The 26,495-nt window shown below is 39.2% G+C and overlaps 1 protein-coding gene across 24 annotated transcripts in view; it reads left to right on the top strand.

The window, feature by feature from the left end:
* Nucleotides 1–26,495, top strand: part of lrrfip1b (leucine rich repeat (in FLII) interacting protein 1b) — a 52,252-nt gene that overhangs the window by 1,557 nt on the left and 24,200 nt on the right. For 9 of the 24 annotated variants that reach the window (XM_042314285.1, XM_042314266.1, XM_042314261.1 and 6 more), the window contains exons 2-4: nucleotides 16,349–16,435; nucleotides 16,593–16,610; nucleotides 16,909–16,956. In XM_042314285.1, the coding sequence (XP_042170219.1) occupies nucleotides 16,349–16,435; nucleotides 16,593–16,610; nucleotides 16,909–16,956 (153 nt within the window). Of the gene's footprint in view, nucleotides 1–12,817; nucleotides 14,323–16,348; nucleotides 16,463–16,592; nucleotides 16,611–16,908; nucleotides 16,957–26,495 lie in introns of those variants that run through there. The other 15 variants (XM_042314265.1, XM_042314269.1, XM_042314276.1 and 12 more) reach the window with 6 other exon arrangements.

The following is a 26,495-nucleotide window of genomic DNA, read 5'->3' as shown; positions in this document are numbered from 1 at the left end:
GTATAGTAACCGAAAAAGGTTGGGAACCACTAGCCTAGGCTACACTAGGACTATTCAAAAACCATGTATCAGTTGCTGCAGCCCCACACCCTCCTCAACTGACGAACACAGCGTGGTAATTATTATTCACTGGGGGTAATGGATGTGTATGGTGCTGCCTCTCCGATGCTGTATGCAAGGCATTCCCTGGACTAACAGACAAAGACGCATTATTTGTAAAAGGAAACACGGACATTGTTTGCTTGGCCTACATAAACTGGCATGTGGACGGACAGTGGATCAAAGTGACACAATGAATGGGGGATTGTTGAGGGGTAAATTGCTTGATAAAGACAAATGGGGATGACCTTCGTGTCGTTTGCACGTTGAAATGGGTACCAACTGTAATGTCAGACTTCCTAGCTATTGATCCATGTCCTATTCATCTTTCACCTATCATCTATCACCTGTCATCTGTCACCTATCATATATCATCTATTCATCTATCATCTATTCATCTATCATATATCATCTATCACCTATCATATATTACCTATCATATATCATCTATCACCTATCATATATCATCTATCACCTATCATCTATTCATATATCATCTATCACCTATCATCTATTCATATATCATCTATCACCTATCATCTATTCATATATCATCTATCACCTATCATCTATTCATATATCATCTATCACCTATCATCTATTCATATATCATCTATCACCTATCATCTATTCATATATCATCTATCCCCTATCATATATAATCTATCATCTGTCCATCAATCATCTATCATCTATCACCTATTCATCTATCATCTATCCATGACGCTTATTAAAGAAGCAGAAAAGAGAGAGAAAGAGCGAGTGAGAGAGAGAAAAAGATAGATGTAGGTCATACTGCAATGAGGGGTGCATCTCAATATGAGAGGGAGTCTGAACTGGCTTCCTCCCCTTGTCTCCTCCTCTCTTTACAACAATTTGAGGTCACACGATAGGTGAAAACAAATCAGTGCAGACAGGAGATAAAGTAAACCACATCATATCCAAATGTAGCAGATGCTTTTAAACACTTTTCCTGTGGCAATCTCAGCAGGAATTGAACCCACAACCCTAGCATTGCAAGCGCCATGATCTACTTACTGAGCCACAGAGGACCACATTTGATGTGAGATGATGTTTTTTGGGTGGAGGAAACACAGTCAGAAGTTGATGGGGATACAATCATAGGGAGATTGACAGACAGTTTGTCTGACAGTTAGCCTAGTAGTTAGAACTTTGGGCCAGTAACTAAAAGGTTACTGGATCAAATCCCTGAGCTGAAAAGGTAAAAATCTGTTGTTGTCCCCCCTGAATAAGGCAGTTAACCCACTCTTCCCCATTAGGCTGTCATTGTAAATAAGAATTTGTTCTTGTCTAGTTCAAATAAAAAATTCCAGGGCTCTAGTGAGACTCCGGCTAGTATTTGTAAGGACAGGCTTCTGACCAACTATAGACTGAAGTCTGTTGACCAGTGACCACAACATCTTGAAAATATTGACTTGCTGCGCCCGGTGCCCATTGCAAATGGCTTCCAAACTGTCACTAGAGCCCAGCTCTTCCATTTTCATCTGGTTGATTTTATCAACATGTAACCCCGGTCCTTGATGATGTTAAAACAACTCACCAGTGTAATGCTGTGCTGTAGGTTTTCTGACCAGCCATGACTGTAAACTGAAGGAAAAGCCTCACTATGTGGACCATAATATTCCCCCTGAAAGGTTCTAAATGTCCTCACTAGATATCAAAGGGCTTGTTATGCTCTCCTGCTCCCTGCCATTCTTCTAAATAAAGAAGTATACAGGGTAATAAGTCAATGTGCAGTAAGAATCATATGTGTTGGTACAAAAACACAGAAAGGTTATATTAGTCAGAACCACTAGTCAGATCCTTGAACACATAAAGGTCCCTAATTGTCATGGGTGTGGTGAGAGCTAAGCAACCAGGAAGGCAGTATTTTGTTTAGTGCTGACATCAGAGGACTTAGTCACCATATGAGTGACAACATGATGAGAAGGCCCTTCAGAAGACACTCCCACCCGCATGCTAATGAGAATACGATCTGAAATGGGATGTTGGGATGTTGTCATCCTGGAATATAATAACACACTGTGTGCCTCATAACAGTGTTGACAAAGCTATACAGCTGTTCTTAAGCAGAATATGGGGTTGTTTTGAACACACACACACACACGCATACGCACACGCACATAGACAGAGGAATTTTCAAATGCAAACTACTGCAATATAAAATATGCTTCCTCCAGTCCTGTCTCTCTCCCATCTCTACACACTATAATCTATGGCACTGATAAGACTCCATAATACTCCAGTCCTGTCTCTCTCCCATCTCTACACACTATAATCTATGGCACTGATAAGACTCCATAATACTCCAGTCCTGTCTCTCTCCCATCTCTACACACTATAATCTATGGCACTGATAAGACTCCATAATACTCCAGTCCTGTCTCTCTCCCATCTCTACACACTATAATCTATGGCACTGATAAGACTCCATAATACTCCATCCAGTCTGTTGGAAATAGTTCTCAATGAGACGTCAAGTGTCTCTCAAACCAAACCAAGTGCAGTGAGGCCTGAAGCCCCCAGTCATGTGATAACAAACCGTTGAGAGCTGCAGATGACAGACAGACATCATTAATCCAGGGCCCAGAGCACGATGTTGTCATCAACTCATTCTGCTGTCATGCCAGTGATATTCAGCAGGTACCTGCTAGTCATATCATTAGTGCCAGGGTGTTGTTTGACAGTGATATTCATCAGGTACCTGCTAGTCATATCATTAGTGCCAGAGTGTTGTTTGACAGTGATATTCAGCAGGTACCTGCTAGTCATATCATTAGTGCCAGGGTGTTGTTTGACAGTGATATTCAGCAGGTACCTGCTAGTCATATCATTAGTGCCAGGGTGTTGTTTGACAGTGATATTCAGCAGGTACCTGCTAGTCATATCATTAGTGCCAGGGTGTTGTTTGACAGTGATATTCATCAGGTACCTGCTAGTCATATCATTAGTGCCAGGGTGTTGTTTGACAGTGATATTCATCAGGTACCTGCTAGTCATATCATTAGTGCCAGGGTGTTGTTTGACAGTGATATAAACAGGTACCTGCTAGTCATATCATTAGTGCCAGGGTGTTGTTTGACAGTGATATAAACAGGTACCTGCTAGTCATATCATTAGTGCCAGAGTGTTGTTTGACAGTGATATTCAGCAGGTACCTGCTAGTCATATCATTAGTGCCAGGGTGTTGTTTGACAGTGATATTCAGCAGGTACCTGCTAGTCATATCATTAGTGCCAGGGTGTTGTTTGACAGTGATATTCAGCAGGTACCTGCTAGTCATATCATTAGTGCCAGAGTGTTGTTTGACAGTGATATAAACAGGTACCTGCTAGTCATATCATTAGTGCCAGGGTGTTGTTTGACAGTGATATTCAGCAGGTACCTGCTAGTCATATCATTAGTGCCAGAGTGTTGTTTGACAGTGATATTCATCAGGTACCTGCTAGTCATATCATTAGTGCCAGGGTGTTGTTTGACAGTGATATTCAGCAGGTACCTGCTAGTCATATCATTAGTGCCAGAGTGTTGTTTGACAGTGATATTCATCAGGTACCTGCTAGTCATATCATTAGTGCCAGGGTGTTGTTTGACAGTGATATTCAGCAGGTACCTGCTAGTCATATCATTAGTGCCAGGGTGTTGTTTGACAGTGATATTCAGCAGGTACCTGCTAGTCATATCATTAGTGCCAGGGTGTTGTTTGACAGTGATATTCAGCAGGTACCTGCTAGTCATATCATTAGTGCCAGGGTGTTGTTTGACAGTGATATTCATCAGGTACCTGCTAGTCATATCATTAGTGCCAGGGTGTTGTTTGACAGTGATATTCAGCAGGTACCTGCTAGTCATATCATTAGTGCCAGGGTGTTGTTTGACAGTGATATTCATCAGGTACCTGCTAGTCATATCATTAGTGCCAGGGTGTTGTTTGACAGTGATATAAACAGGTACCTGCTAGTCATATCATTAGTGCCAGGGTGTTGTTTGACAGTGATATTCATCAGGTACCTGCTAGTCATATCATTAGTGCCAGGGTGTTGTTTGACAGTGATATTCATCAGGTACCTGCTAGTCATATCATTAGTGCCAGGGTGTTGTTTGACAGTGATATAAACAGGTACCTGCTAGTCATATCATTAGTGCCAGAGTGTTGTTTGACAGTGATATTCATCAGGTACCTGCTAGTCATATCATTAGTGCCAGGGTGTTGTTTGACAGTGATATTCAGCAGGTACCTGCTAGTCATATCATTAGTGCCAGGGTGTTGTTTGACAGTGATATTCATCAGGTACCTGCTAGTCATATCATTAGTGCCAGAGTGTTGTTTGACAGTGATATTCATCAGGTACCTGCTAGTCATATCATTAGTGCCAGGGTGTTGTTTGACAGTGATATTCATCAGGTACCTGCTAGTCATATCATTAGTGCCAGGGTGTTGTTTGACAGTGATATTCAGCAGGTACCTGCTAGTCATATCATTAGTGCCAGGGTGTTGTTTGACAGTGATATTCATCAGGTACCTGCTAGTCATATCATTAGTGCCAGAGTGTTGTTTGACAAATAACAGACAGGCCAGATTCAGAATCCTTAGTCAATGGTGTTAGGGGGTGTGTCCCTGTGGAATTAGGAGGAATTAACAGATAGACAGCTTCAGTATTAAAAGTAGGGGGGGCAGTACAGGGGTCCATGGTGGGCTTGGGTCGGGGGTATGTGAGGGGGAAGAGATGGGCTTTTGGCTGACTTTCATGTTCTAGCTGGTGAAGTCTGACCTACTGGGCAAGCTGACAGCTGTCCCCTTGGGTGCACATGTATGTGTGTATTGGTGTGTGTACATGTTCATGTGTGTGTCCACTTTTGTGTGTGCGGGTGTGTTTTTTATATGTGTGCATGCGATCTGTGCACGTGTGTGTTTGTGTGTAAAAGCACTCAGCAGCCACTCTGCACCAGGGGATTGGACTGTGTCTATGCCAGTGACCTGCATCTCTTAAGCCTCTCAGCATCATCCACATCCTACTTTAATCGCAGGTTGACATTTATTGTCATGAGTCTTGTCCTGAAGGCAGAACTGAGCGATTTCCCCTTAGATAGACCAGCTGGAAAGTCAAAATTGTCTATATTGTAAAAATGACTGAAAACAAAAAAAGTGTTTTTTGGTCTTTTATTTAAGATTAGGGTTAGCAGTCTGGTTAAGGTTAGGGTTAGGCATTAGGGTTAGCAGTCTGGTTAAGGTTAGGGTTAGGCATTAGGGTTAGCAGTCTGGTTAAGGTTAGGGTTAGGCATTAGGGTTAGCAGTCTGGTTAAGGTTAGGGTTAGGCATTAGGGTTAGCAGTCTGGTTAAGGTTAGGGTTAGGCATTAGGGTTAGCAGTCTGGTTAAGGTTAGGGTTAGGCATTAGGGTTAGCAGTCTGGTTAAGGTTAGGGTTAGGCATTAGGGTTAGCAGTCTGGTTAAGGTTAGGGTTAGGCATTAGGGTTAGCAGTCTGGTTAAGGTTAGGGTTAGGCATTAGGGTTAGCAGTCTGGTTAAGGTTAGGGTTAGGCATTAGGGTTAGCAGTCTGGTTAAGGTTAGGGTTAGGCATTAGGGTTAGCAGTCTGGTTAAGGTTAGGGTTAGCAGTCTGGTTAAGGTTAGGGTTAGGCATTAGGGTTAGCAGTCTGGTTAAGGTTAGGGTTAGGCATTAGGGTTAGCTGTCTGGTTAAGGTTAGGGATAAGGTTAGGGTTAGGTTTAAAATCCTCCTCCTATGACTTTGTGGCTGTGCCAGCTAGTACTCTGCAGAGCTGACTCTAGAACAAGATTCATGAAGAAAAACGTGGACCTGCACTTTAATCACTGCTGGAGTAGTGGCATGGCAACAGTAACCAGCTTTTACTCTATTCTGGCTAAATCATTAATCATGTCTCAAATCAAACATTATTTGACCCATTTAATCTAAAAGGGATTCCCAACGAGTTTGAGAGGACCACCTGAAATTTCAGCCTGTTTTGGTGGGATGGAGTTTTGGCCTGCCTGGTGACATCGCCGGAAAATGAGTTAATAGACCAATAAGAAAGAGAGTTCCAAACCTATCTGCTAATAACAGATAGTTTTTAGTTTTCCTCCAGCCAGACCACTCTAAGACAGTCCGAGCAAAATTCTTGTTATAGAAATTGCTCTTTGCTGAGAAGCTATTTTAGTATCTTTTTGACCATTTTAATTGAAAAACAATCACGGTAGCGTACTTAATTTTTACCCAGAAATGTTTTGATATTGAAATAAAAATGACTGCATTGAAACTTTTAAGTCTCTGTGTGGCGTTGGGTGAGGTGGCAGGCGATTAGTGAAGTGTGATGAACAGGCGATTGGTCTAGACTTCCAGCTACCTTTGACCTCCCATCAGCGATCATGATTCAATACATCTACTGAGTCAGAGGCCCAACCTTCCTTCCTTGAAGTGCTGTAGTCACTGTTGTCTGAAATGATCAGGTGAACGTAAACATTTGACTGCTTAGCTTACAGCGACACAGGCGTGCCAGATATCTGAAACATGGGGTCATTGCTACATGTACCGGCTCTCTTAACTTGTCCTCCCTGACTGTGTTGATATTAGGGGATGTGACTGTACTGCCACCCCTCTCCCTCCCCTCACTTCCATCAGCATGTTGGGCATCACGGCAGAGCAATTTTGTCCATTAAGTGTCTTTATAATATGGTCTAAAGAGCCTAACACACACACACACACACACACACACACACACACACACACACACACACACACACACACACACACACACACACACACACACACACACACACACACACACACACAGCAGAAGTCTGCTGCTCTTCAAAGTGCATAAATCTCTGCATGAGGCTCCTCCTAAGAAGATTACCACAGTAAAATGCTGCTATGTATATATCAGGGCACTGGCCTGTACGGGGATGTATCAGACAGACAGACACCATGTGTTCTCTGCATGGACATTAGTCTCAAACACCCCAGAAAACTCCAAGCTAAGTGCTCAACCCCCACTACTGCTTCAACACATCATGAGACTAGAATGTACTTTTATAGTATTATGGGGTTGTCACAACACACCTGAATGGGAAACTCTACACTGCCCCCAACAAGGCCTCATGAGCACAGCATGAGACTAGAATGTACTATAAAGTACAGTGCGTTACGCTTTTACTAAACTATTTAGGTTAAAGTGATCAACCGTTTATAATGATCACATTTTCCTGCACTTATGTGTTCACGATGGGGCGAAGCCTAACTTTCATTGAGGTCAATGGCAGAACAGAGAGAGGATTTCGTCCTAACGGGAAGTTAGGATTTGCCCCTATGAGAGGAGTGCACTGAATAACTTCCAAGAGACTTTATTTTCCAGTAAGTGTTGAGGTGGCCCTTCCCTCTGCTCTCACTCAGAGAGCCTGGCTATGAATAGATCCGTAGGGATGCATCATGTCTGTGAAGGTCTTGACACTGGTGAAGGAAAACATCTGGAGTTACAAAGCTGTTCTGCTTTTAATCCTCCATGAGGTCTGTTCTGGATGGGAGCTGCTGCTGTCCAAGCCGACTAGTGTAAAGCTTCCAGGCCTGTAATAGTACTGATCAGTGCTGCTGCTGTCCAAGCCGACTAGTGTAAAGCTTCCAGGCCTGTAATAGTACTGACCAGTGCTGCTGACTAGTGTAAAGCTTCCAGGCCTGTAATAGTACTGACCAGTGCTGCTGCTGTCCAGGCCGACTAGTGTAAAGCTTCCAGGCCTCTAATAGTACTGACCAGTGCTGCTGCTGTCCAGGCCGACTAGTGTAAAGCTTCCAGGCCTCTAATAGTACTGACCAGTGCTGCTGCTGTCCAGGCCGACTAGTGTAAAGCTTCCAGGCCTCTAATAGTACTGACCAGTGCTGCTGCTGTCCAGGCCGACTAGTACAAAGCTTCCAGGCCTCTAATAGTACTGACCAGTGCTGCTGCTGTCCAGGCCGACTAGTACAAAGCTTCCAGGCCTCTAATAGTACTGACCAGTGGCTAGTTTTATCAGAGCAGTCTTTAAGAACTGGACTCGCGAGTGACGCAGCGGTCTAAGGCACTGCATCTCAGTGCAAGAGGTGTCACTACAGTCCCTGATTCGAATCCAGGCTGTATCACATCAGGCTGTGATTGGGAGTCCCATAGGGCAGCGCACCATTGGCCCAGTGTCATCTAGGATAGGCTGTCATTGTACATAAGAATTTGTTCTTAACTGACTTGCCTAGTTAAATAAAGGTTAAAAGAAACCAGGGGAGTGTTTTGTCTGGAAAGGGATGGATGCTGCCAGTTGTAAAAATCCTGGATTATATTTCTGGTATTTCTGTCCTGTATATAGGCCCACAATACGCGATCCAACGTTACTCTTTTGTGACCAGAGATATACAGTTATGACTTGAAGCATAGACACCATTTTCACAGGTTCATCTTTCATTACTTTTCTCCCAATGAAATTGTATAAATTCTGTTAACTTAGTCATTCACTTTATTGTCACATGTCCCTAAACTTGAATTTGATTTAGTGGCGATATTTCCAAAGATCCACTTAGTTTCACAACCCTAGTGGTTAAAATGACACTATGGAGGATAGTGTATACAGCCCAGTACATCACTGGGGCCAAGCTTCCTGCCTTCTAGGACCTCTATACCAGGCGGTGTCAGAGGGTAGTGTATACAGCCCAGTACATCACTGGGGCCAAGCTTCCTGCCTTCTAGGACCTCTATACCAGGCGGTGTCAGAGGGTAGTGTATACAGCCCAGTACATCACTGGGGCCAAGCTTCCTGCCTTCTAGGACCTCTATACCAGGCGGTGTCAGAGGGTAGTGTATACAGCCCAGTACATCACTGGGGCCAAGCTTCCTGCCTTCTAGGACCACTATACCAGGCGGTGTCAGAGGGTAGTGTATACAGCCCAGTACATCACTGGGGCCAAGCTTCCTGCCTTCTAGGACCTCTATACCAGGCGGTGTCAGAGGGTAGTGTATACAGCCCAGTACATCACTGTGGCCAAGCTTCCTGCCTTCCAGGACCTCTATACCAGGCGGTGTCAGAGGGTAGTGTATACAGCCCAGTACATCACTGGGGCCAAGCTTCCTGCCTTCTAGGACCTCTATACCAGGCGGTGTCAGAGGGTAGTGTATACAGCCCAGTACATCACTGGGGCCAAGCTTCCTGCCTTCTAGGACCTCTATACCAGGCGGTGTCAGAGGGTAGTGTATACAGCCCAGTACATCACTGTGGCCAAGCTTCCTGCCTTCCAGGACCTCTATACCAGGCGGTGTCAGAGGGTAGTGTATACAGCCCAGTACATCACTGGGGCCAAGCTTCCTGCCTTCTAGGACCTCTATACCAGGCGGTGTCAGAGGGTAGTGTATACAGCCCAGTACATCACTGGGGCCTTTTTTTTTACCTTGCTGCTACTCGCTGTTTATTATCGATGCACAGTCACTTTACCCCTACCTATATGTACATATTACCTCAATTACCTCTACTAACTTGTACCCCCGCACATTGACTGAGTACCGGTACACCCTGTATATTGCTTTCAATGAAAATGACAGATCTATAACTCACATTCCTCTGTAGATTTGGTTGTGTCACCGAACAAGTGACATATCACAGCTTTAAGGCAGGATGTGAATGAGTGTCTGCAATGATCCACGATGCTTAATCTGATATGGTCTACACTTGTCTAGGCAGCCCCGGACCTCCACACTCCTCATCAGTCTCTGTTGACAGGCAGCCCCGGACCTCCACCCTCCTCATCGGTCTCTGTTGACAGGCAGCCCCGGACCTCCACCCTCCTCATCAGTCTCTGTTGACAGGCAGCCCCGGACCTCCACCCTCCTCATCGGTCTCTGTTGACAGGCAGCCCCGGACCTCCACCCTCCTCATCAGGTCTCTGTTGACAGGCAGCCCCAGACCTCCACCCTCCTCATCGGTCTCTGTTGACAGGCAGCCCCAGACCACCCTCCTCATCGGCCTCTGTTGACAGGCAGCCCCAGACCTCCACCCTCCTCATCAGTCTCTGTTGACAGGCAGCCCCAGACCTCCACCCTCCACATCGGTCTCTGTTAACAGGCAGCCCCAGACCTCCACCCTCCTCATCAGTTTTTGTTGACAGGCAGACCAGGCAAGCTGTAAGGCAGGTTGGGCTGGGCAGGCTGCCATATGATTTCTTCACAGTGAAGGCCCATGAACCGGACTGAGTCTCACCAGGTTTACCTGCCTAATCTACCCTGACATAATCCTGTATCCTAATCTCCTGAATAGTGCTGCAGTCTTTTGACCCAATGAGGCCACCGTACTGTACCAATGACGCTCAATGTGAGACTATGAGCCGGAGACTCACAGCGTGGAATGCTGCTTGTTACTAATGAATAACCCATGTGTCTCAGTCTCAAGGCAGCATCCAAGCTATTTCACTTCTCTCCAACAGCCAAGCCAGATTGAATCCTTGCCTCAGTCTCTCAGTTCTCTCTCTGCAGGTTCTTGACTGCTTGAGGCAATAGGCACACAGCAGTGCAGTCACATGTGGTTGTAATTAGTTAGTAATAGCTCTTTGCTTCACATTTTAGTGAAGATAAATACCTTTATGGTTATTGCATTTTCCTTCGTTTCTTGAGTTTGGTTTGTTTACTGGCTCGGCTGGCATTCTCATCCAGGTTCTATCTTCTGTTTGGTTTGTTTACTGGCTCGGCTGGCATTCTCATCCAGGTTCTATCTTCTGTTTGGTTTGTTTACTGGCTCGGCTGGCATTCTCATCCAGGTTCTATCTTCTGTTTGGTTTGTTTACTGGCTCGGCTGGCATTCTCATCCAGGTTCTATCTTCTGTTTGGTTTGTTTACTGGCTCGGCTGGCATTCTCATCCAGGTTCTATCTTCTGTTTGGTTTGTTTACTGGCTCGGCTGGCATTCTCATCCAGGTTCTATCTTCTGTTTGGTTTGTTTACTGGCTCGGCTGGCATTCTCATCCAGGTTCTATCTTCTGTTTGGTTTGTTTACTGGCTCGGCTGGCATTCTCATCCAGGTTCTATCTTCTGTTTGGTTTGTTTACTGGCTCGGCTGGCATTCTCATCCAGGTTCTATCTTCTGTTTGGTTTGTTTACTGGCTCGGCTTCTCATCCAGGCATTCTCATCCAGGTTCTATCTTCTGTTTGGTTTGTTTACTGGCTCGGCTGGCATTCTCATCCAGGTTCTATCTTCTGTTTGGTTTGTTTACTGGCTCGGCTGGCATTCTCATCCAGGTTCTATCTTCTGTTTGGTTTGTTTACTGGCTCGGCTGGCATTCTCATCCAGGTTCTATCTTCTGTTTGGTTTGTTTACTGGCTCGGCTGGCATTCTCATCCAGGTTCTATCTTCTGTTTGGTTTGTTTACTGGCTCGGCTGGCATTCTCATCCAGGTTCTATCTTCTGTTTGGTTTGTTTACTGGCTCGGCTGGCATTCTCATCCAGGTTCTATCTTCTGTTTGGTTTGTTTACTGGCTCGGCTGGCATTCTCATCCAGGTTCTATCTTCTGTTTGGTTTGTTTACTGGCTCGGCTGGCATTCTCATCCAGGTTCTATCTTCTGTTTGGTTTGTTTACTGGCTCGGCTGGCATTCTCATCCAGGTTCTATCTTCTGTTTGGTTTGTTTACTGGTTCTCATCTTCTATCTTCTGTTTGGTTTGTTTACTGGCTCGGCTGGCATTCTCATCCAGGTTCTATCTTCTGTTTGGTTTGTTTACTGGCTCGGCTGGCATTCTCATCCAGGTTCTATCTTCTGTTTGGTTTGTTTACTGGCTCGGCTGGCATTCTCATCCAGGTTCTATCTTCTGTTTGGTTTGTTTACTGGCTCGGCTGGCATTCTCATCCAGGTTCTATCTTCTGTTTGGTTTGTTTACTGGCTCGGCATTCTCATCCAGGTTCTATCTTCTGTTTGGTTTGTTTACTGGCAGGTTCTCATCCAGGTTCTGTTTGGTTTGTTTACTGGCTCGGCTGGCATTCTCATCCAGGTTCTATCTTCTGTTTGGTTTGTTTACTGGCTCGGCTGGCATTCTCATCCAGGTTCTATCTTCTGTTTTGTTTTGTATCGTTAATGTGATGCCGTTGAATGCTTTGCACCACTAGCTCTCTTGGAGTGAGAACATTAAGATTGCTCCTGAGTGGCACTGCGGTCTAAGTCACTGCATCTCAGTGCAAGAGGTGTCACTGCAATCCCTGGTTCAAATCCAGGCTACATCACATCCAGCCGTGATTGGGAGTCCCATAGGGCGGTGCACAATTGGCCCGGGGTCGGCCGTCATTGTAAATAAGAATTTGTTCTTAACTGACTTGCCTAGTTAAATAAAGGTTGATAATTCAGTTACATTTCATCCTGTTCAATTCATGTTAAAGGTCCAATGCAGCCATTTATATCTCAATATCAAATCATTTCTGTGTAACAATTAAGTACCTTCCTGTCATTGTTTTCAATCCCAAAAATATGTTTTTTTAGCAAAAAAATGTATAGGACTGTCTGTTAGTTAAAACTATCTGTTATTGTCAGGAAGGTTTGGAACCCTCTTTCTTATTGGTCTATTAACTAATTCACTGCCTGAGGCAGGCCAAAACTCCATCCCACCACAACAGACTGTGATTTCAGGAGGTCTTTTCAAACAGCTCTTACACTAAAAGGGGTTTATCAAAATGTTCACAATTTCACAGTATTATTCCAACCTCCTAGTGTGGAAATAGATATAAAACACAGGAAATGAATCATGTTTTTGACGGCACTGGGCCTTTAACAGCCTGTGTTCATTTACAAACAGTTGTGCAGTATTGCTGCTCAAACGGTTTCCTGTGTGCTGACTGCTATCTCCGTCCTCTCAACGAGCTGTGAAACAAACACAATGGGGAAAACAGGCCTGACTGGATCAAGGCCTTTCCAGGCTAACATAAAGCGCCAGCCTCAACTAGCAGACTGGTATTCCATTTACCTTTGTCTTTGTTGTAGTTAGGCAGAAGTGAGCCTTCAGTAGCCTGATGATCTCTATAGTTACACCCTCTTCCATTGGCTCTGACTAAATCTTCCCAGGCCTGTGTGAACAAAATGATCACTTGGCCTCCCATCACAATTCACAAGGGTAATTGAAAGTGAACAGACCAGATGAACTGGAAAGACATTCACCCTTCCGGGTGGCCAAAAATAACTAATTGAAAGCCACGCCCTCAACAAGCCATGCCTCTGAATCTCCTCTCAATATTATTGAACAGTATTTGCATATTTGCCAGCAGTCTTTGCACAACAATAACAAATAACATTGGAACTGTTCATTGAGGTTTGTTATGTGAACCAAATAGATGTACAAGTCATCAATACATTCAAATATTTAGTGGCATGTAGTGGCATTTTTTTTTTAAAGTTACAAATGACCATGACTGGGATGTGTTGCTGTGCAAACGACATGTAGGCCCATCTTTCAGTTAAACAATGTAATGACTTTTGCAATGGTCTATAGTGTACAAATTCTAGGGCCTGCTATGCAGATACCTAGAAGGCCAATGCAACACTTGATAGTGGGAGTTTGCAGGCCCCCCATAGCCAAGGGCCCCAGTGCACACACATTGCCAGCACTGCCTGGCCCTATGCCACTGCCCTCCCCTCTTCACAGTACTTATAAACATTCAGATTGAGAGTATGACAGTGGAGGATGAACTGGAATGGTGCCTTTGAATCCTCAACGATCTTATGGATTTGATCTCTTCTGCAAATAGACAACGAAACAAGCATTAAAGATGACATGGACATCAAAAAGTGGAATCTGATTATTTGAATATGTTTTAAAGGGAATCAGATGTGCTTGGTTGTAGGCTGGGCTGTTGCTAGGGGAAGCAGTGTTGTTATGGTCAGAGTGAAGGTGGGTGTGTCCTCACCAGTGCCCAGACAGAAATGCTGGCTCATCCACAGCCTCTCTCAGTAATAAAACGACATAGGGAACACTCCCCTCTTGTGGTTGCTGCTAGTCCTGCGTTTTTCAGAATCACTTTCATTCTTGTGATTGAAGATTGTGGGAGAAGCTGTAAATTTGGACACATATGTTTCCTAAAGGCCACTTCAGTGGTGAACTAGAAAGTGAAAGCCGTTCTCATATGGTTTGGTTGTGGAATAGAGAGACAATCTTAAAGTAGTGGGTTTCTGTCCTGAATGGATTTTCTGTCTGCAGTTTCTCAGTTGAAGGTAAGACAGCCAGTGATTTGTTTAGTATTTTATTTTGGGGCCCTGATCTCAGCTTTCACTGAACGACTCGGGACCTTATTCATTTTTGGCGATGCAATCATGACCTCTGATAGCTGGTCTGAAAGCTCTGTGTCACCAGACCAGTAATCAGCTGATGCCATTAAAACGTGTGTGTGTGTGTGTGTGTGTGTGTGTGTGTGTGTGTGTGTGTGTGTGTGTGTGTGTGTGTGTGTGTGTGTGTGTGTGTGTGTGTCAGTGTGTGAGTGAGTGAGTGAGTAGTGTGTGAAATCACTGAAGCAGAACTAGAAAAGACTGAAGCAGAACTAGAAAAGACTGAAGCAGAACTAGAAAAGACTGAAGCAGAACTAGAAAAGACTGAAGCAGAACTAGAATAGACTGAAGCAGAACTAGAAAAGACTGAAGCAGAACTAGAAAAGACTGAAGCAGAACTAGAAAAGACTGAAGCAGAACTAGAAAAGACTGAAGCAGAACTAGAAAAGACTGAAGCAGAACTAGAATAGACTGAAGCAGAACTAGAAAAGACTGAAGCAGAACTAGAATAGACTGAAGCAGAACTAGAATAGACTGAAGCAGAACTAGAATAGACTGAAGCAGAACTAGAATAGACTGAAAGAGAACTAGAAAAGACTGAAGCAGAACTAGAATAGACTGAAGCAGAACTAGAATAGACTGAAAGAGAACTAGAAAAGACTGAAGCAGAACTAGAAAAGACTTAAGCAGAACTAGAATAGACTGAAGCAGAACTAGAAAAGACTGAAGCAGAACTAGAATAGACTGAAGCAGAACTAGAATAGACTGAAGCAGAACTAGAATAGACTGAAGCAGAACTAGAATAGACTGAAAGAGAACTAGAAAAGACTGAAGCAGAACTAGAAAAGACTGAAGCAGAACTAGAAAAGACTGAAGTGAAACTAGAAACGACTGATCATACGTATCAAATTATTTTTGTTCTTTGTTTAGAATAATATAATAACAATAATATTGGGCGGCAGGTAGCCTAATGGTTATAGTCTTGGGCAGGTGACCGAAAGGTTACTGAATCTAATTCCCAAGCGGACGAGGTAAACATCTGTCGTTCTGCCCCTGAACAAGGCAGTTAACCCACTGTTCCCCGGTAGGCTGTCATTGTAAATAAGAATTTGTTGTTAACTGACCTGCTTAGTTAAATAAATGTTTTGTTGTTTTTTTTACAAAAATAATATCATACAGTGTATTAGAATAAGTGGATTACCTGGAACCTATACAGCAATCAGCTGTTTGTGTGTGTGTGTGTGTGTGTGTGTGTGTGTGTGTGTGTGTGTGTGTGTGTGTGTGTGTGTGTGTGTGTGTGTGTGTGTGTGTGTGTGTGTGTGTGTGTGTGTGTGTGTGTGTCTGTGTGTGTGTGTGTGTGTGTGTGTCTGTGTGTCTGTGTGTGTGGTGTGTGTGTGTGTGTGTGTGTGTGTGTGTGTGTGTGTTAAGCATGGCTAATGGTCACCATGGTATTCTCTTAAACAATGAAATGAGTGACGAGATCACAGCAGCATTGATAACCAAATGCTAAAGGTTATTGAGGACGGGTAGACTTAAACGCACTCTGATCTAATTTAACTTCAAAGGCTTGTTTCAAGCTATATTAGCCAGCTAGCTGCATAGTAAACACTAACAGAAAGACAGGAACCACAGCCTCAACACCAAGCTCCCAGTCCCTCACTCTTAGCTGCTATGGTAACGCTTCCCTCTCATTTGGAACTTAATAATTAACTATTATTTCATTAACTGTTTCCATGTCAATTACTACTTATTTGATGGCAGCACGGCTCAATGTGTCATCTTTACCTAATGGGCTTACTGAGTTTTATGTTGAACTTTCTGCTCAGCTTGCTTACGCTAACACTAGCAGTAATGGCAGTCATTGCAGAGATAATGATTAGAGACCATGGAATATTGTATGGTCTGCTTTGATTGGACTGTTATACATACACCCTGTTGAATGTATATTGTCTTTCTCTGTCTGTGTCGTCTTCAGGCTGAGGCGAGACTGGCAGCGAAGCGGGCGGCCAGAGCAGAGGCACGGGAGATACGCATGAAGGAACTGGAGAGACAGCAGAAAGAGGTGACACACACACATCTCTGCACGGTGGTAATATACTTGACCAAAAAACTGTTCGTCTTCCATATACTAACAACATGTCCTAACCTACTGTCTTTCTATTGTCCTGCCTTCTCTTCTCTGTGGTGTCCTGCTCCTTCTGTCCACCATTTTGTTTTAGGTGTATCAAAGCCAGAAGGTAGGCCTCCTTGCTTCAAAATTTCTCCTTCTCTCTTTCCTGTTCACCTTTCACTCCTATTGGCATCTGAATGCTAACTGTCGTTGTCAGATCAAAGATCAATGAATGTATCTTTCAAATCCCTTGACCTAAATCAAATGACTCGCTGTGTGTATCTTTTGTCAAACATGTACGATTATTTGGGTTCAGCACTGTTAAAAAACAAGTCGCTTTTACCTCTCTCCATTTCCTTGTCTCTCCTTTCTAATGTCTTCCTTCCTCTGGTCTCCTCTTCCTGCCCTCTCCTCTCCGCCCCCAGAAATACTATGGTCTGGACAACAAATGGGGCCACATTGAGCAGTGGATGGTAGGACGTGTACTGCAGTATAAGATCCCTGCTAGTTTCTGTTAGACTGCTGTGATTGCATGATGACTCTGATAATATAATATACACTGTCTGTTGAAACAGCTTACTGCACTCTGATAATATAATATACACTGTCTGTTGAAACAGTTTACTACACTCTGATAATATAATATATACTGTCTGTTGAAACAGCTTACTGCACTCTGATAATATAATATATACTGTCTGTTGAAACAGCTTACTACACTCTGATAATATAATATATACTGTCTGTTGAAACAGCTTACTACACTCTGATAATATAATATATACTGTCTGTTGAAACAGCTTACTACACTCTGATAATATAATATATACTGTCTGTTGAAACAGCTTACTACACTCTGATAATATAATATATACTGTCTGTTGAAACAGCTTACTACACTCTGATAATATAATATATACTGTCTGTTGAAACAGCTTACTACACTCTGATAATATAATATATACTGTCTGTTGAAACAGCTTACTACACTCTGATAATATAATATATACTGTCTGTTGAAACAGCTTACTACACTCTGATAATATAATATATACTGTCTGTTGAAACAGCTTACTGCACTCTGATAATATAATATATACTGTCTGTTGAAACAGCTTACTGCACTCTGATAATATAATATATACTGTCTGTTGAAACAGCTTACTACACTCTGATAATATAATATATACTGTCTGTTGAAACAGCTTACTACACTCTGATAATATAATATATACTGTCTGTTGAAACAGCTTACTACACTCTGATAATATAATATATACTGTCTGTTGAAACAGCTTACTACACTCTGATAATATAATATATACTGTCTGTTGAAACAGCTTACTACACTCTGATAATATAATATATACTGTCTGTTGAAACAGCTTACTACACTCTGATAATATAATATATACTGTCTGTTGAAACAGCTGTTAAACAGCACTCTGATAATATAATATATACTGTGTGTTGAAACAGCTTACTACACTCTGATAATATAATATATACTGTCTGTTGAAACAGCTTACTACACTCTGATAATATAATATATACTGTCTGTTGAAACAGCTTACTACACACTGATAATATAATATATACTGTCTGTTGAAACAGCTTACTGCACTCTGATAATATAATATATACTGTCTGTTGAAACAGCTTACTACACTCTGATAATATAATATATACTGTCTGTTGAAACAGCTTACTACACTCTGATAATATAATATATACTGTCTGTTGAAACAGCTTACTACACTCTGATAATATAATATATACTGTCTGTTGAAACAGCTTACTACACTCTGATAATATAATATATACTGTCTGTTGAAACAGCTTACAATATAATATATACTGCTTACTGCACACTGATAATATAATATATACTGTCTGTTGAAACAGCTTACTGCACTCTGATAATATAATATATACTGTCTGGTGAAACAGCTTACTACACACTGATAATATAATATACACTGTCTGTTGAAACAGCTTACTACACTCTGATAATATAATATATACTGTCTGTTGAAACAGCTTACTGCACACTGATAATATAATATATACTGTCTGTTGAAACAGCTTACTACACTCTGATAATATAATATATACTGTCTGTTGAAACAGCTTACTGCACACTGATAATATAATATATACTGTCTGTTGAAACAGCTTACTACACTCTGATAATATAATATATACTGTCTGTTGAAACAGCTTACTACACTCTGATAATATAATATATACTGTCTGTTGAAACAGCTTACTACACTCTGATAATATAATATATACTGTCTGTTGAAACAGCTTACTGCACTCTGATAATATAATATATACTGTCTGTTGAAACAGCTTACTACACTCTGATAATATAATATATACTGTCTGTTGAAACAGCTTACTACACTCTGATAATATAATATATACTGTCTGTTGAAACAGCTTACTACACTCTGATAATATAATATATACTGTCTGTTGAAACAGCTTACTACACTCTGATAATATAATATATACTGTCTGTTGAAACAGCTTACTGCACACTGATAATATAATATATACTGTCTGTTGAAACAGCTTACTGCACACTGATAATATAATATATACTGTCTGTTGAAACAGCTTACTGCACTCTGATAATATAATATATACTGTCTGTTGAAACAGCTTACTACACTCTGATAATATAATATATACTGTCTGTTGAAACAGCTTACTACACTCTGATAATATAATATATACTGTCTGTTGAAACAGCTTACTACACACTGATAATATAATATATACTGTCTGTTGAAACAGCTTACTGCACTCTGATAATATAATATATACTGTCTGTTGAAACAGCTTACTGCACTCTGATAATATAATATATACTGTCTGTTGAAACAGCTTACTACACTCTGATAATATAATATATACTGTCTGTTGAAACAGCTTACTACACTCTGATAATATAATATATACTGTCTGTTGAAACAGCTTACTGCACACTGATAATATAATATATACTGTCTGTTGAAACAGCTTACTGCACACTGATAATATAATATACTGTCTGTTGAAACAGCTTACTACACTCTGATAATATAATATATACTGTCTGTTGAAACAGCTTACTACACTCTGATAATATAATATATACTGTCTGTTGAAACAGCTTACTACACTCTGATAATATAATATATACTGTCTGTTGAAACAGCTTACTGCACTCTGATAATATAATATATACTGTCTGTTGAAACAGCTTACTGCACTCTGATAATATAATATATACTAGTCTGTTGAAACAGCTTACTACACTCTGATAATATAATATATACTGTCTGTTGAAACAGCTTACTGCACACTGATAATATAATATATACTGTCTGTTGAAACAGCTTACTACACTCTGATAATATAATATATACTGTCTGTTGAAACAGCTTACTGCACTCTGATAATATAATATATACTGTCTGTTGAAACAGCTTACTACACTCTGATAATATAATATATACTGTCTGTTGAAACAGCTTACTACACTCTGATAATATAATATATACTGTCTGTTGAAACAGCTTACTGCACACTGATAATATAATATATACTGTCTGGTGAAACAGCTTACTACACTCTGATAATATAATATATACTGTCTGTCAGCTTGAATATAATATATACTGTCTGTTGAAACAGCTTACACACTCTGATAATATAATATATACTGTCTGTTGAAACAGCTTACTGCACACTGATAATATAATATATACTGTCTGTTGAAACAGCTTACTGCACACTGATAATATAATATATACTGTCTGTTGAAACAGCTTACTGCACACTGATAATATAATATATACTGTCTGTTGAAACAGCTTACTGCACACTGATAATATAATATATACTGTCTGTTGAAACAGCTTAAACATAATATAATATATACTGTCTGTTGAAACAGCTTACTGACTATAATATAATATATACTGTCTGTTGAAACAGCTTACTGCACACTGATAATATAATATATACTGTCTGTTGAAACAGCTTACTACACACTGATAATATAATATATACTGTCTGTTGAAACAGCTTACTGCACACTGATAATATAATATATACTGTCTGTTGAAACAGCTTACTGCACACTGATAATATAATATATACTGTCTGTTGAAACAGCTTACTACACTCTGATAATATAATATATACTGTCTGTTGAAACAGCTTACTACACTCTGATAATATAATATATACTGTCTGTTGAAACAGCTTACTGCACACTGATAATATAATATATACTGTCTGTTGAAACAGCTTACTGCACACTGATAATATAATATATACTGTCTGGTGAAACAGCTTACTACACTCTGATAATATAATATATACTGTGTGTTGAAACAGCTTACTACACTCTGATAATATAATATATACTGTCTGTTGAAACAGCTTACTGCACTCTGATAATATAATATATACTGTCTGGTGAAACAGCTTACTACACTCTGATAATATAATATATACTGTCTGTTGAAACAGCTTACTGCACACTGATAATATAATATATACTGTCTGTTGAAACAGCTTACTGCACACTGGTAATATAATATATACTGTCTGTTGAAACAGCTTACTACACTCTGATAATATAATATATACTGTCTGTTGAAACAGCTTACTGCACACTGATAATATAATATATACTGTCTGTTGAAACAGCTTACTACACTCTGATAATATAATATATACTGTCTGTTGAAACAGCTTACTGCACACTGGTAATATAATATATACTGTCTGTTGAAACAGCTTACTGCACACTGGTAATATAATATATACTGTCTGGTGAAACAGCTTACTACACTCTGATAATATAATATATACTGTCTGTTGAAACAGCTTACTGCACACTGGTAATATAATATATACTGTCTGGTGAAACAGCTTACTACACTCTGATAATATAATATACACTGTCTGTTGAAACAGCTTACTGCACACTGGTAATATAATATATACTGTCTGGTGAAACAGCTTACTACACTCTGATAATATAATATATACTGTCTGTTGAAACAGCTTACTGCACACTGATAATATAATATATACTGTCTGTTGAAACAGCTTACTGCACACTGATAATATAATATATACTGTCTGTTGAAACAGCTTACTGCACACTGATAATATAATATATACTGTCTGTTGAAACAGCTTACTGCACACTGATAATATAATATATACTGTCTGTTGAAACAGCTTACTACACTCTGATAATATAATATATACTGTCTGTTGAAACAGCTTACTACACTCTGATAATATAATATATACTGTCTGTTGAAACAGCTTACTGCACACTGATAATATAATATATACTGTCTGTTGAAACAGCTTACTACACACTGATAATATAATATATACTGTCTGTTGAAACAGCTTACTGCACACTGATAATATAATATATACTGTCTGTTGAAACAGCTTACTGCACACTGATAATATAATATATACTGTCTGTTGAAACAGCTTACTGCACACTGATAATATAATATATACTGTCTGTTGAAACAGCTTACTACACTCTGATAATATAATATATACTGTCTGTTGAAACAGCTTACTGCACACTGGTAATATAATATATACTGTCTGTTGAAACAGCTTACTGCACACTGGTAATATAATATATACTGTCTGTTGAAACAGCTTACTACACACTGGTAATATACTATATACTGTCTGTTGAAACAGCTTACTGCACTCTGATAATATACTATATACTGTCTGTTGAAACAGCTTACTGCACTCTGATAATATACTATATACTGTCTGTTGAAACAGCTTACTGCACACTGATAATATAATATATACTGTCTGTTGAAACAGCTTACTGCACTCTGATAATATAATATATACTGTCTGTTGAAACAGCTTACTGCACTCTGATAATATAATATATACTGTCTGTTGAAACAGCTTACTGCACTCTGATAATATAATATATACTGTCTGTTGAAACAGCTTACTGCACTCTGATAATATAATATATACTGTCTGTTGAAACAGCTTACTGCACTCTGATAATATAATATATACTGTCTGTTGAAACAGCTTACTGCACACTGATAATATAATATATACTGTCTGTTGAAACAGCTTACTACACTCTGATAATATAATATATACTGTCTGTTGAAACAGCTTACTGCACTCTGATAATATAATATATACTGTCTGTTGAAACAGCTTACTGCACACTGATAATATAATATATACTGTCTGTTGAAACAGCTTACTGCACACTGATAATATAATATATACTGTCTGTTGAAACAGCTTACTACACTCTGATAATATAATATATACTGTCTGTTGAAACAGCTTACTGCACACTGATAATATAATATATACTGTCTGTTGAAACAGCTTACTGCACACTGATAATATAATATATACTGTCTGTTGAAACAGCTTACTGCACTCTGATAATATAATATATACTGTCTGTTGAAACAGCTTACTACACTCTGATAATATAATATATACTGTCTGTTGAAACAGCTTACTGCACACTGGTAATATAATATATACTGTCTGTTGAAACAGCTTACTGCACACTGGTAATATAATATATACTGTCTGTTGAAACAGCTTACTACACACTGGTAATATACTATATACTGTCTGTTGAAACAGCTTACTGCACTCTGATAATATACTATATACTGTCTGTTGAAACAGCTTACTGCACACTGGTAATATAATATATACTGTCTGGTGAAACAGCTTACTACACTCTGATAATATAATATATACTGTCTGTTGAAACAGCTTACTGCACACTGGTAATATAATATATACTGTCTGTTGAAACAGCTTACTGCACACTGGTAATATAATATATACTGTCTGTTGAAACAGCTTACTACACTCTGATAATATAATATATACTGTCTGTTGAAACAGCTTACTGCACACTGATAATATAATATATACTGTCTGTTGAAACAGCTTACTGCACACTGATAATATAATATATACTGTCTGTTGAAACAGCTTACTGCACACTGATAATATAATATATACTGTCTGTTGAAACAGCTTACTGCACACTGATAATATAATATATACTGTCTGTTGAAACAGCTTACTACACTCTGATAATATAATATATACTGTCTGTTGAAACAGCTTACTACACTCTGATAATATAATATATACTGTCTGTTGAAACAGCTTACTGCACACTGATAATATAATATATACTGTCTGTTGAAACAGCTTACTACACTCTGATAATATAATATATACTGTCTGTTGAAACAGCTTACTGCACACTGATAATATAATATATACTGTCTGTTGAAACAGCTTACTGCACACTGATAATATAATATATACTGTCTGTTGAAACAGCTTACTGCACACTGATAATATAATATATACTGTCTGTTGAAACAGCTTACTACACTCTGATAATATAATATATACTGTGTGTTGAAACAGCTTACTGCACACTGATAATATAATATATACTGTCTGTTGAAACAGCTTACTACACTCTGATAATATAATATATACTGTGTGTTGAAACAGCTTACTGCACACTGATAATATAATATATACTGTCTGTTGAAACAGCTTACTGCACTCTGATAATATAATATATACTGTCTGTTGAAACAGCTTACTGCACACTGATAATATAATATATACTGTCTGTTGAAACAGCTTACTGCACACTGATAATATAATATATACTGTCTGTTGAAACAGCTTACTTTGATAATATAATATATACTGTCTGTTGAAACAGCTTACTACACTCTGATAATATAATATATACTGTCTGTTGAAACAGCTTACTGCACACTGATAATATAATATATACTGTCTGTTGAAACAGCTTACTGCACTCTGATAATATAATATATACTGTCTGTTGAAACAGCTTACTGCACTCTGATAATATAATATATACTGTCTGTTGAAACAGCTTACTGCACACTGATAATATAATATATACTGTCTGTTGAAACAGCTTACTACACTCTGATAATATAATATATACTGTCTGTTGAAACAGCTTACTACACTCTGATAATATAATATATACTGTCTGTTGAAACAGCTTACTGCACACTGATAATATAATATATACTGTCTGTTGAAACAGCTTACTGCACACTGATAATATAATATATACTGTCTGTTGAAACAGCTTACTACACTCTGATAATATAATATATACTGTCTGTTGAAACAGCTTACTACACTCTGATAATATAATATATACTGTCTGTTGAAACAGCTTACTGCACTCTGATAATATAATATATACTGTCTGTTGAAACAGCTTACTGCACACTGATAATATAATATATACTGTCTGTTGAAACAGCTTACTGCACTCTGATAATATAATATATACTGTCTGTTGAAACAGCTTACTGCACTCTGATAATATAATATATACTGTCTGTTGAAACAGCTTACTGCACTCTGATAATATAATATATACTGTCTGTTGAAACAGCTCACTGCACTCTGATAATATAATATATACTGTCTGTTGAAACAGCTTACTGCACTCTGATAATATAATATATACTGTCTGTTGAAACAGCTTACTGCACTCTGATAATATAATATATACTGTCTGTTGAAACAGCTTACTACACTCTGATAATATAATATATACTGTCTGTTGAAACAGCTTACTGCACTCTGATAATATAATATATACTGTCTGTTGAAACAGCTTACTACACTCTGATAATATAATATATACTGTCTGTTGAAACAGCTTACTGCACTCTGATAATATAATATATACTGTCTGTTGAAACAGCTTACTGCACACTGATAATATAATATATACTGTCTGTTGAAACAGCTTACTGCACACTGATAATATAATATATACTGTCTGTTGAAACAGCTTACTACACTCTGATAATATAATATATACTGTCTGTTGAAACAGCTTACTACACTCTGGTAATATAATATACACTGTCTGTTGAAACAGCTTACTGCACTCTGATAATATAATATATACTGTCTGGTGAAACAGCTTACTGCACTCTGATAATATAATATATACTGTCTGTTGAAACAGCTTACTACACTCTGATAATATAATATATACTGTCTGTTGAAACAGCTTACTGCACTCTGATAATATAATATATACTGTCTGGTGAAACAGCTTACTGCACACTGGTAATATAATATATACTGTCTGTTGAAACAGCTTACTACACTCTGATAATATAATATATACTGTCTGTTGAAACAGCTTACTGCACTCTGATAATATAATATATACTGTCTGTTGAAACAGCTTACTGCACACTGATAATATAATATATACTGTCTGTTGAAACAGCTTACTACACTCTGATAATATAATATATACTGTCTGTTGAAACAGCTTACTGCACTCTGATAATATAATATATACTGTCTGTTGAAACAGCTTACTACACTCTGATAATATAATATATACTGTCTGTTGAAACAGCTTACTGCACACTGATAATATAATATATACTGTCTGTTGAAACAGCTTACTGCACACTGATAATATAATATATACTGTCTGTTGAAACAGCTTACTACACTCTGATAATATAATATATACTGTCTGTTGAAACAGCTTACTACACTCTGATAATATAATATATACTGTCTGTTGAAACAGCTTACTGCACACTGATAATATAATATATACTGTCTGTTGAAACAGCTTACTACACTGATAATATAATATATACTGTCTGTTGAAACAGCTTACTGCACACTGATAATATAATATATACTGTCTGTTGAAACAGCTTACTGCACACTGATAATATAATATATACTGTCTGTTGAAACAGCTTACTACACTCTGATAATATAATATATACTGTCTGTTGAAACAGCTTACTACACTCTGATAATATAATATATACTGTCTGTTGAAACAGCTTACTGCACACTGATAATATAATATATACTGTCTGTTGAAACA

The sequence above is a fragment of the Oncorhynchus tshawytscha genome, unplaced genomic scaffold (assembly GCF_018296145.1).
Source record: "Oncorhynchus tshawytscha isolate Ot180627B unplaced genomic scaffold, Otsh_v2.0 Un_contig_6203_pilon_pilon, whole genome shotgun sequence".
Lineage (NCBI taxonomy): Eukaryota > Metazoa > Chordata > Actinopteri > Salmoniformes > Salmonidae > Oncorhynchus > Oncorhynchus tshawytscha.
This window is presented reverse-complemented; position numbering and strand designations above follow the sequence as displayed.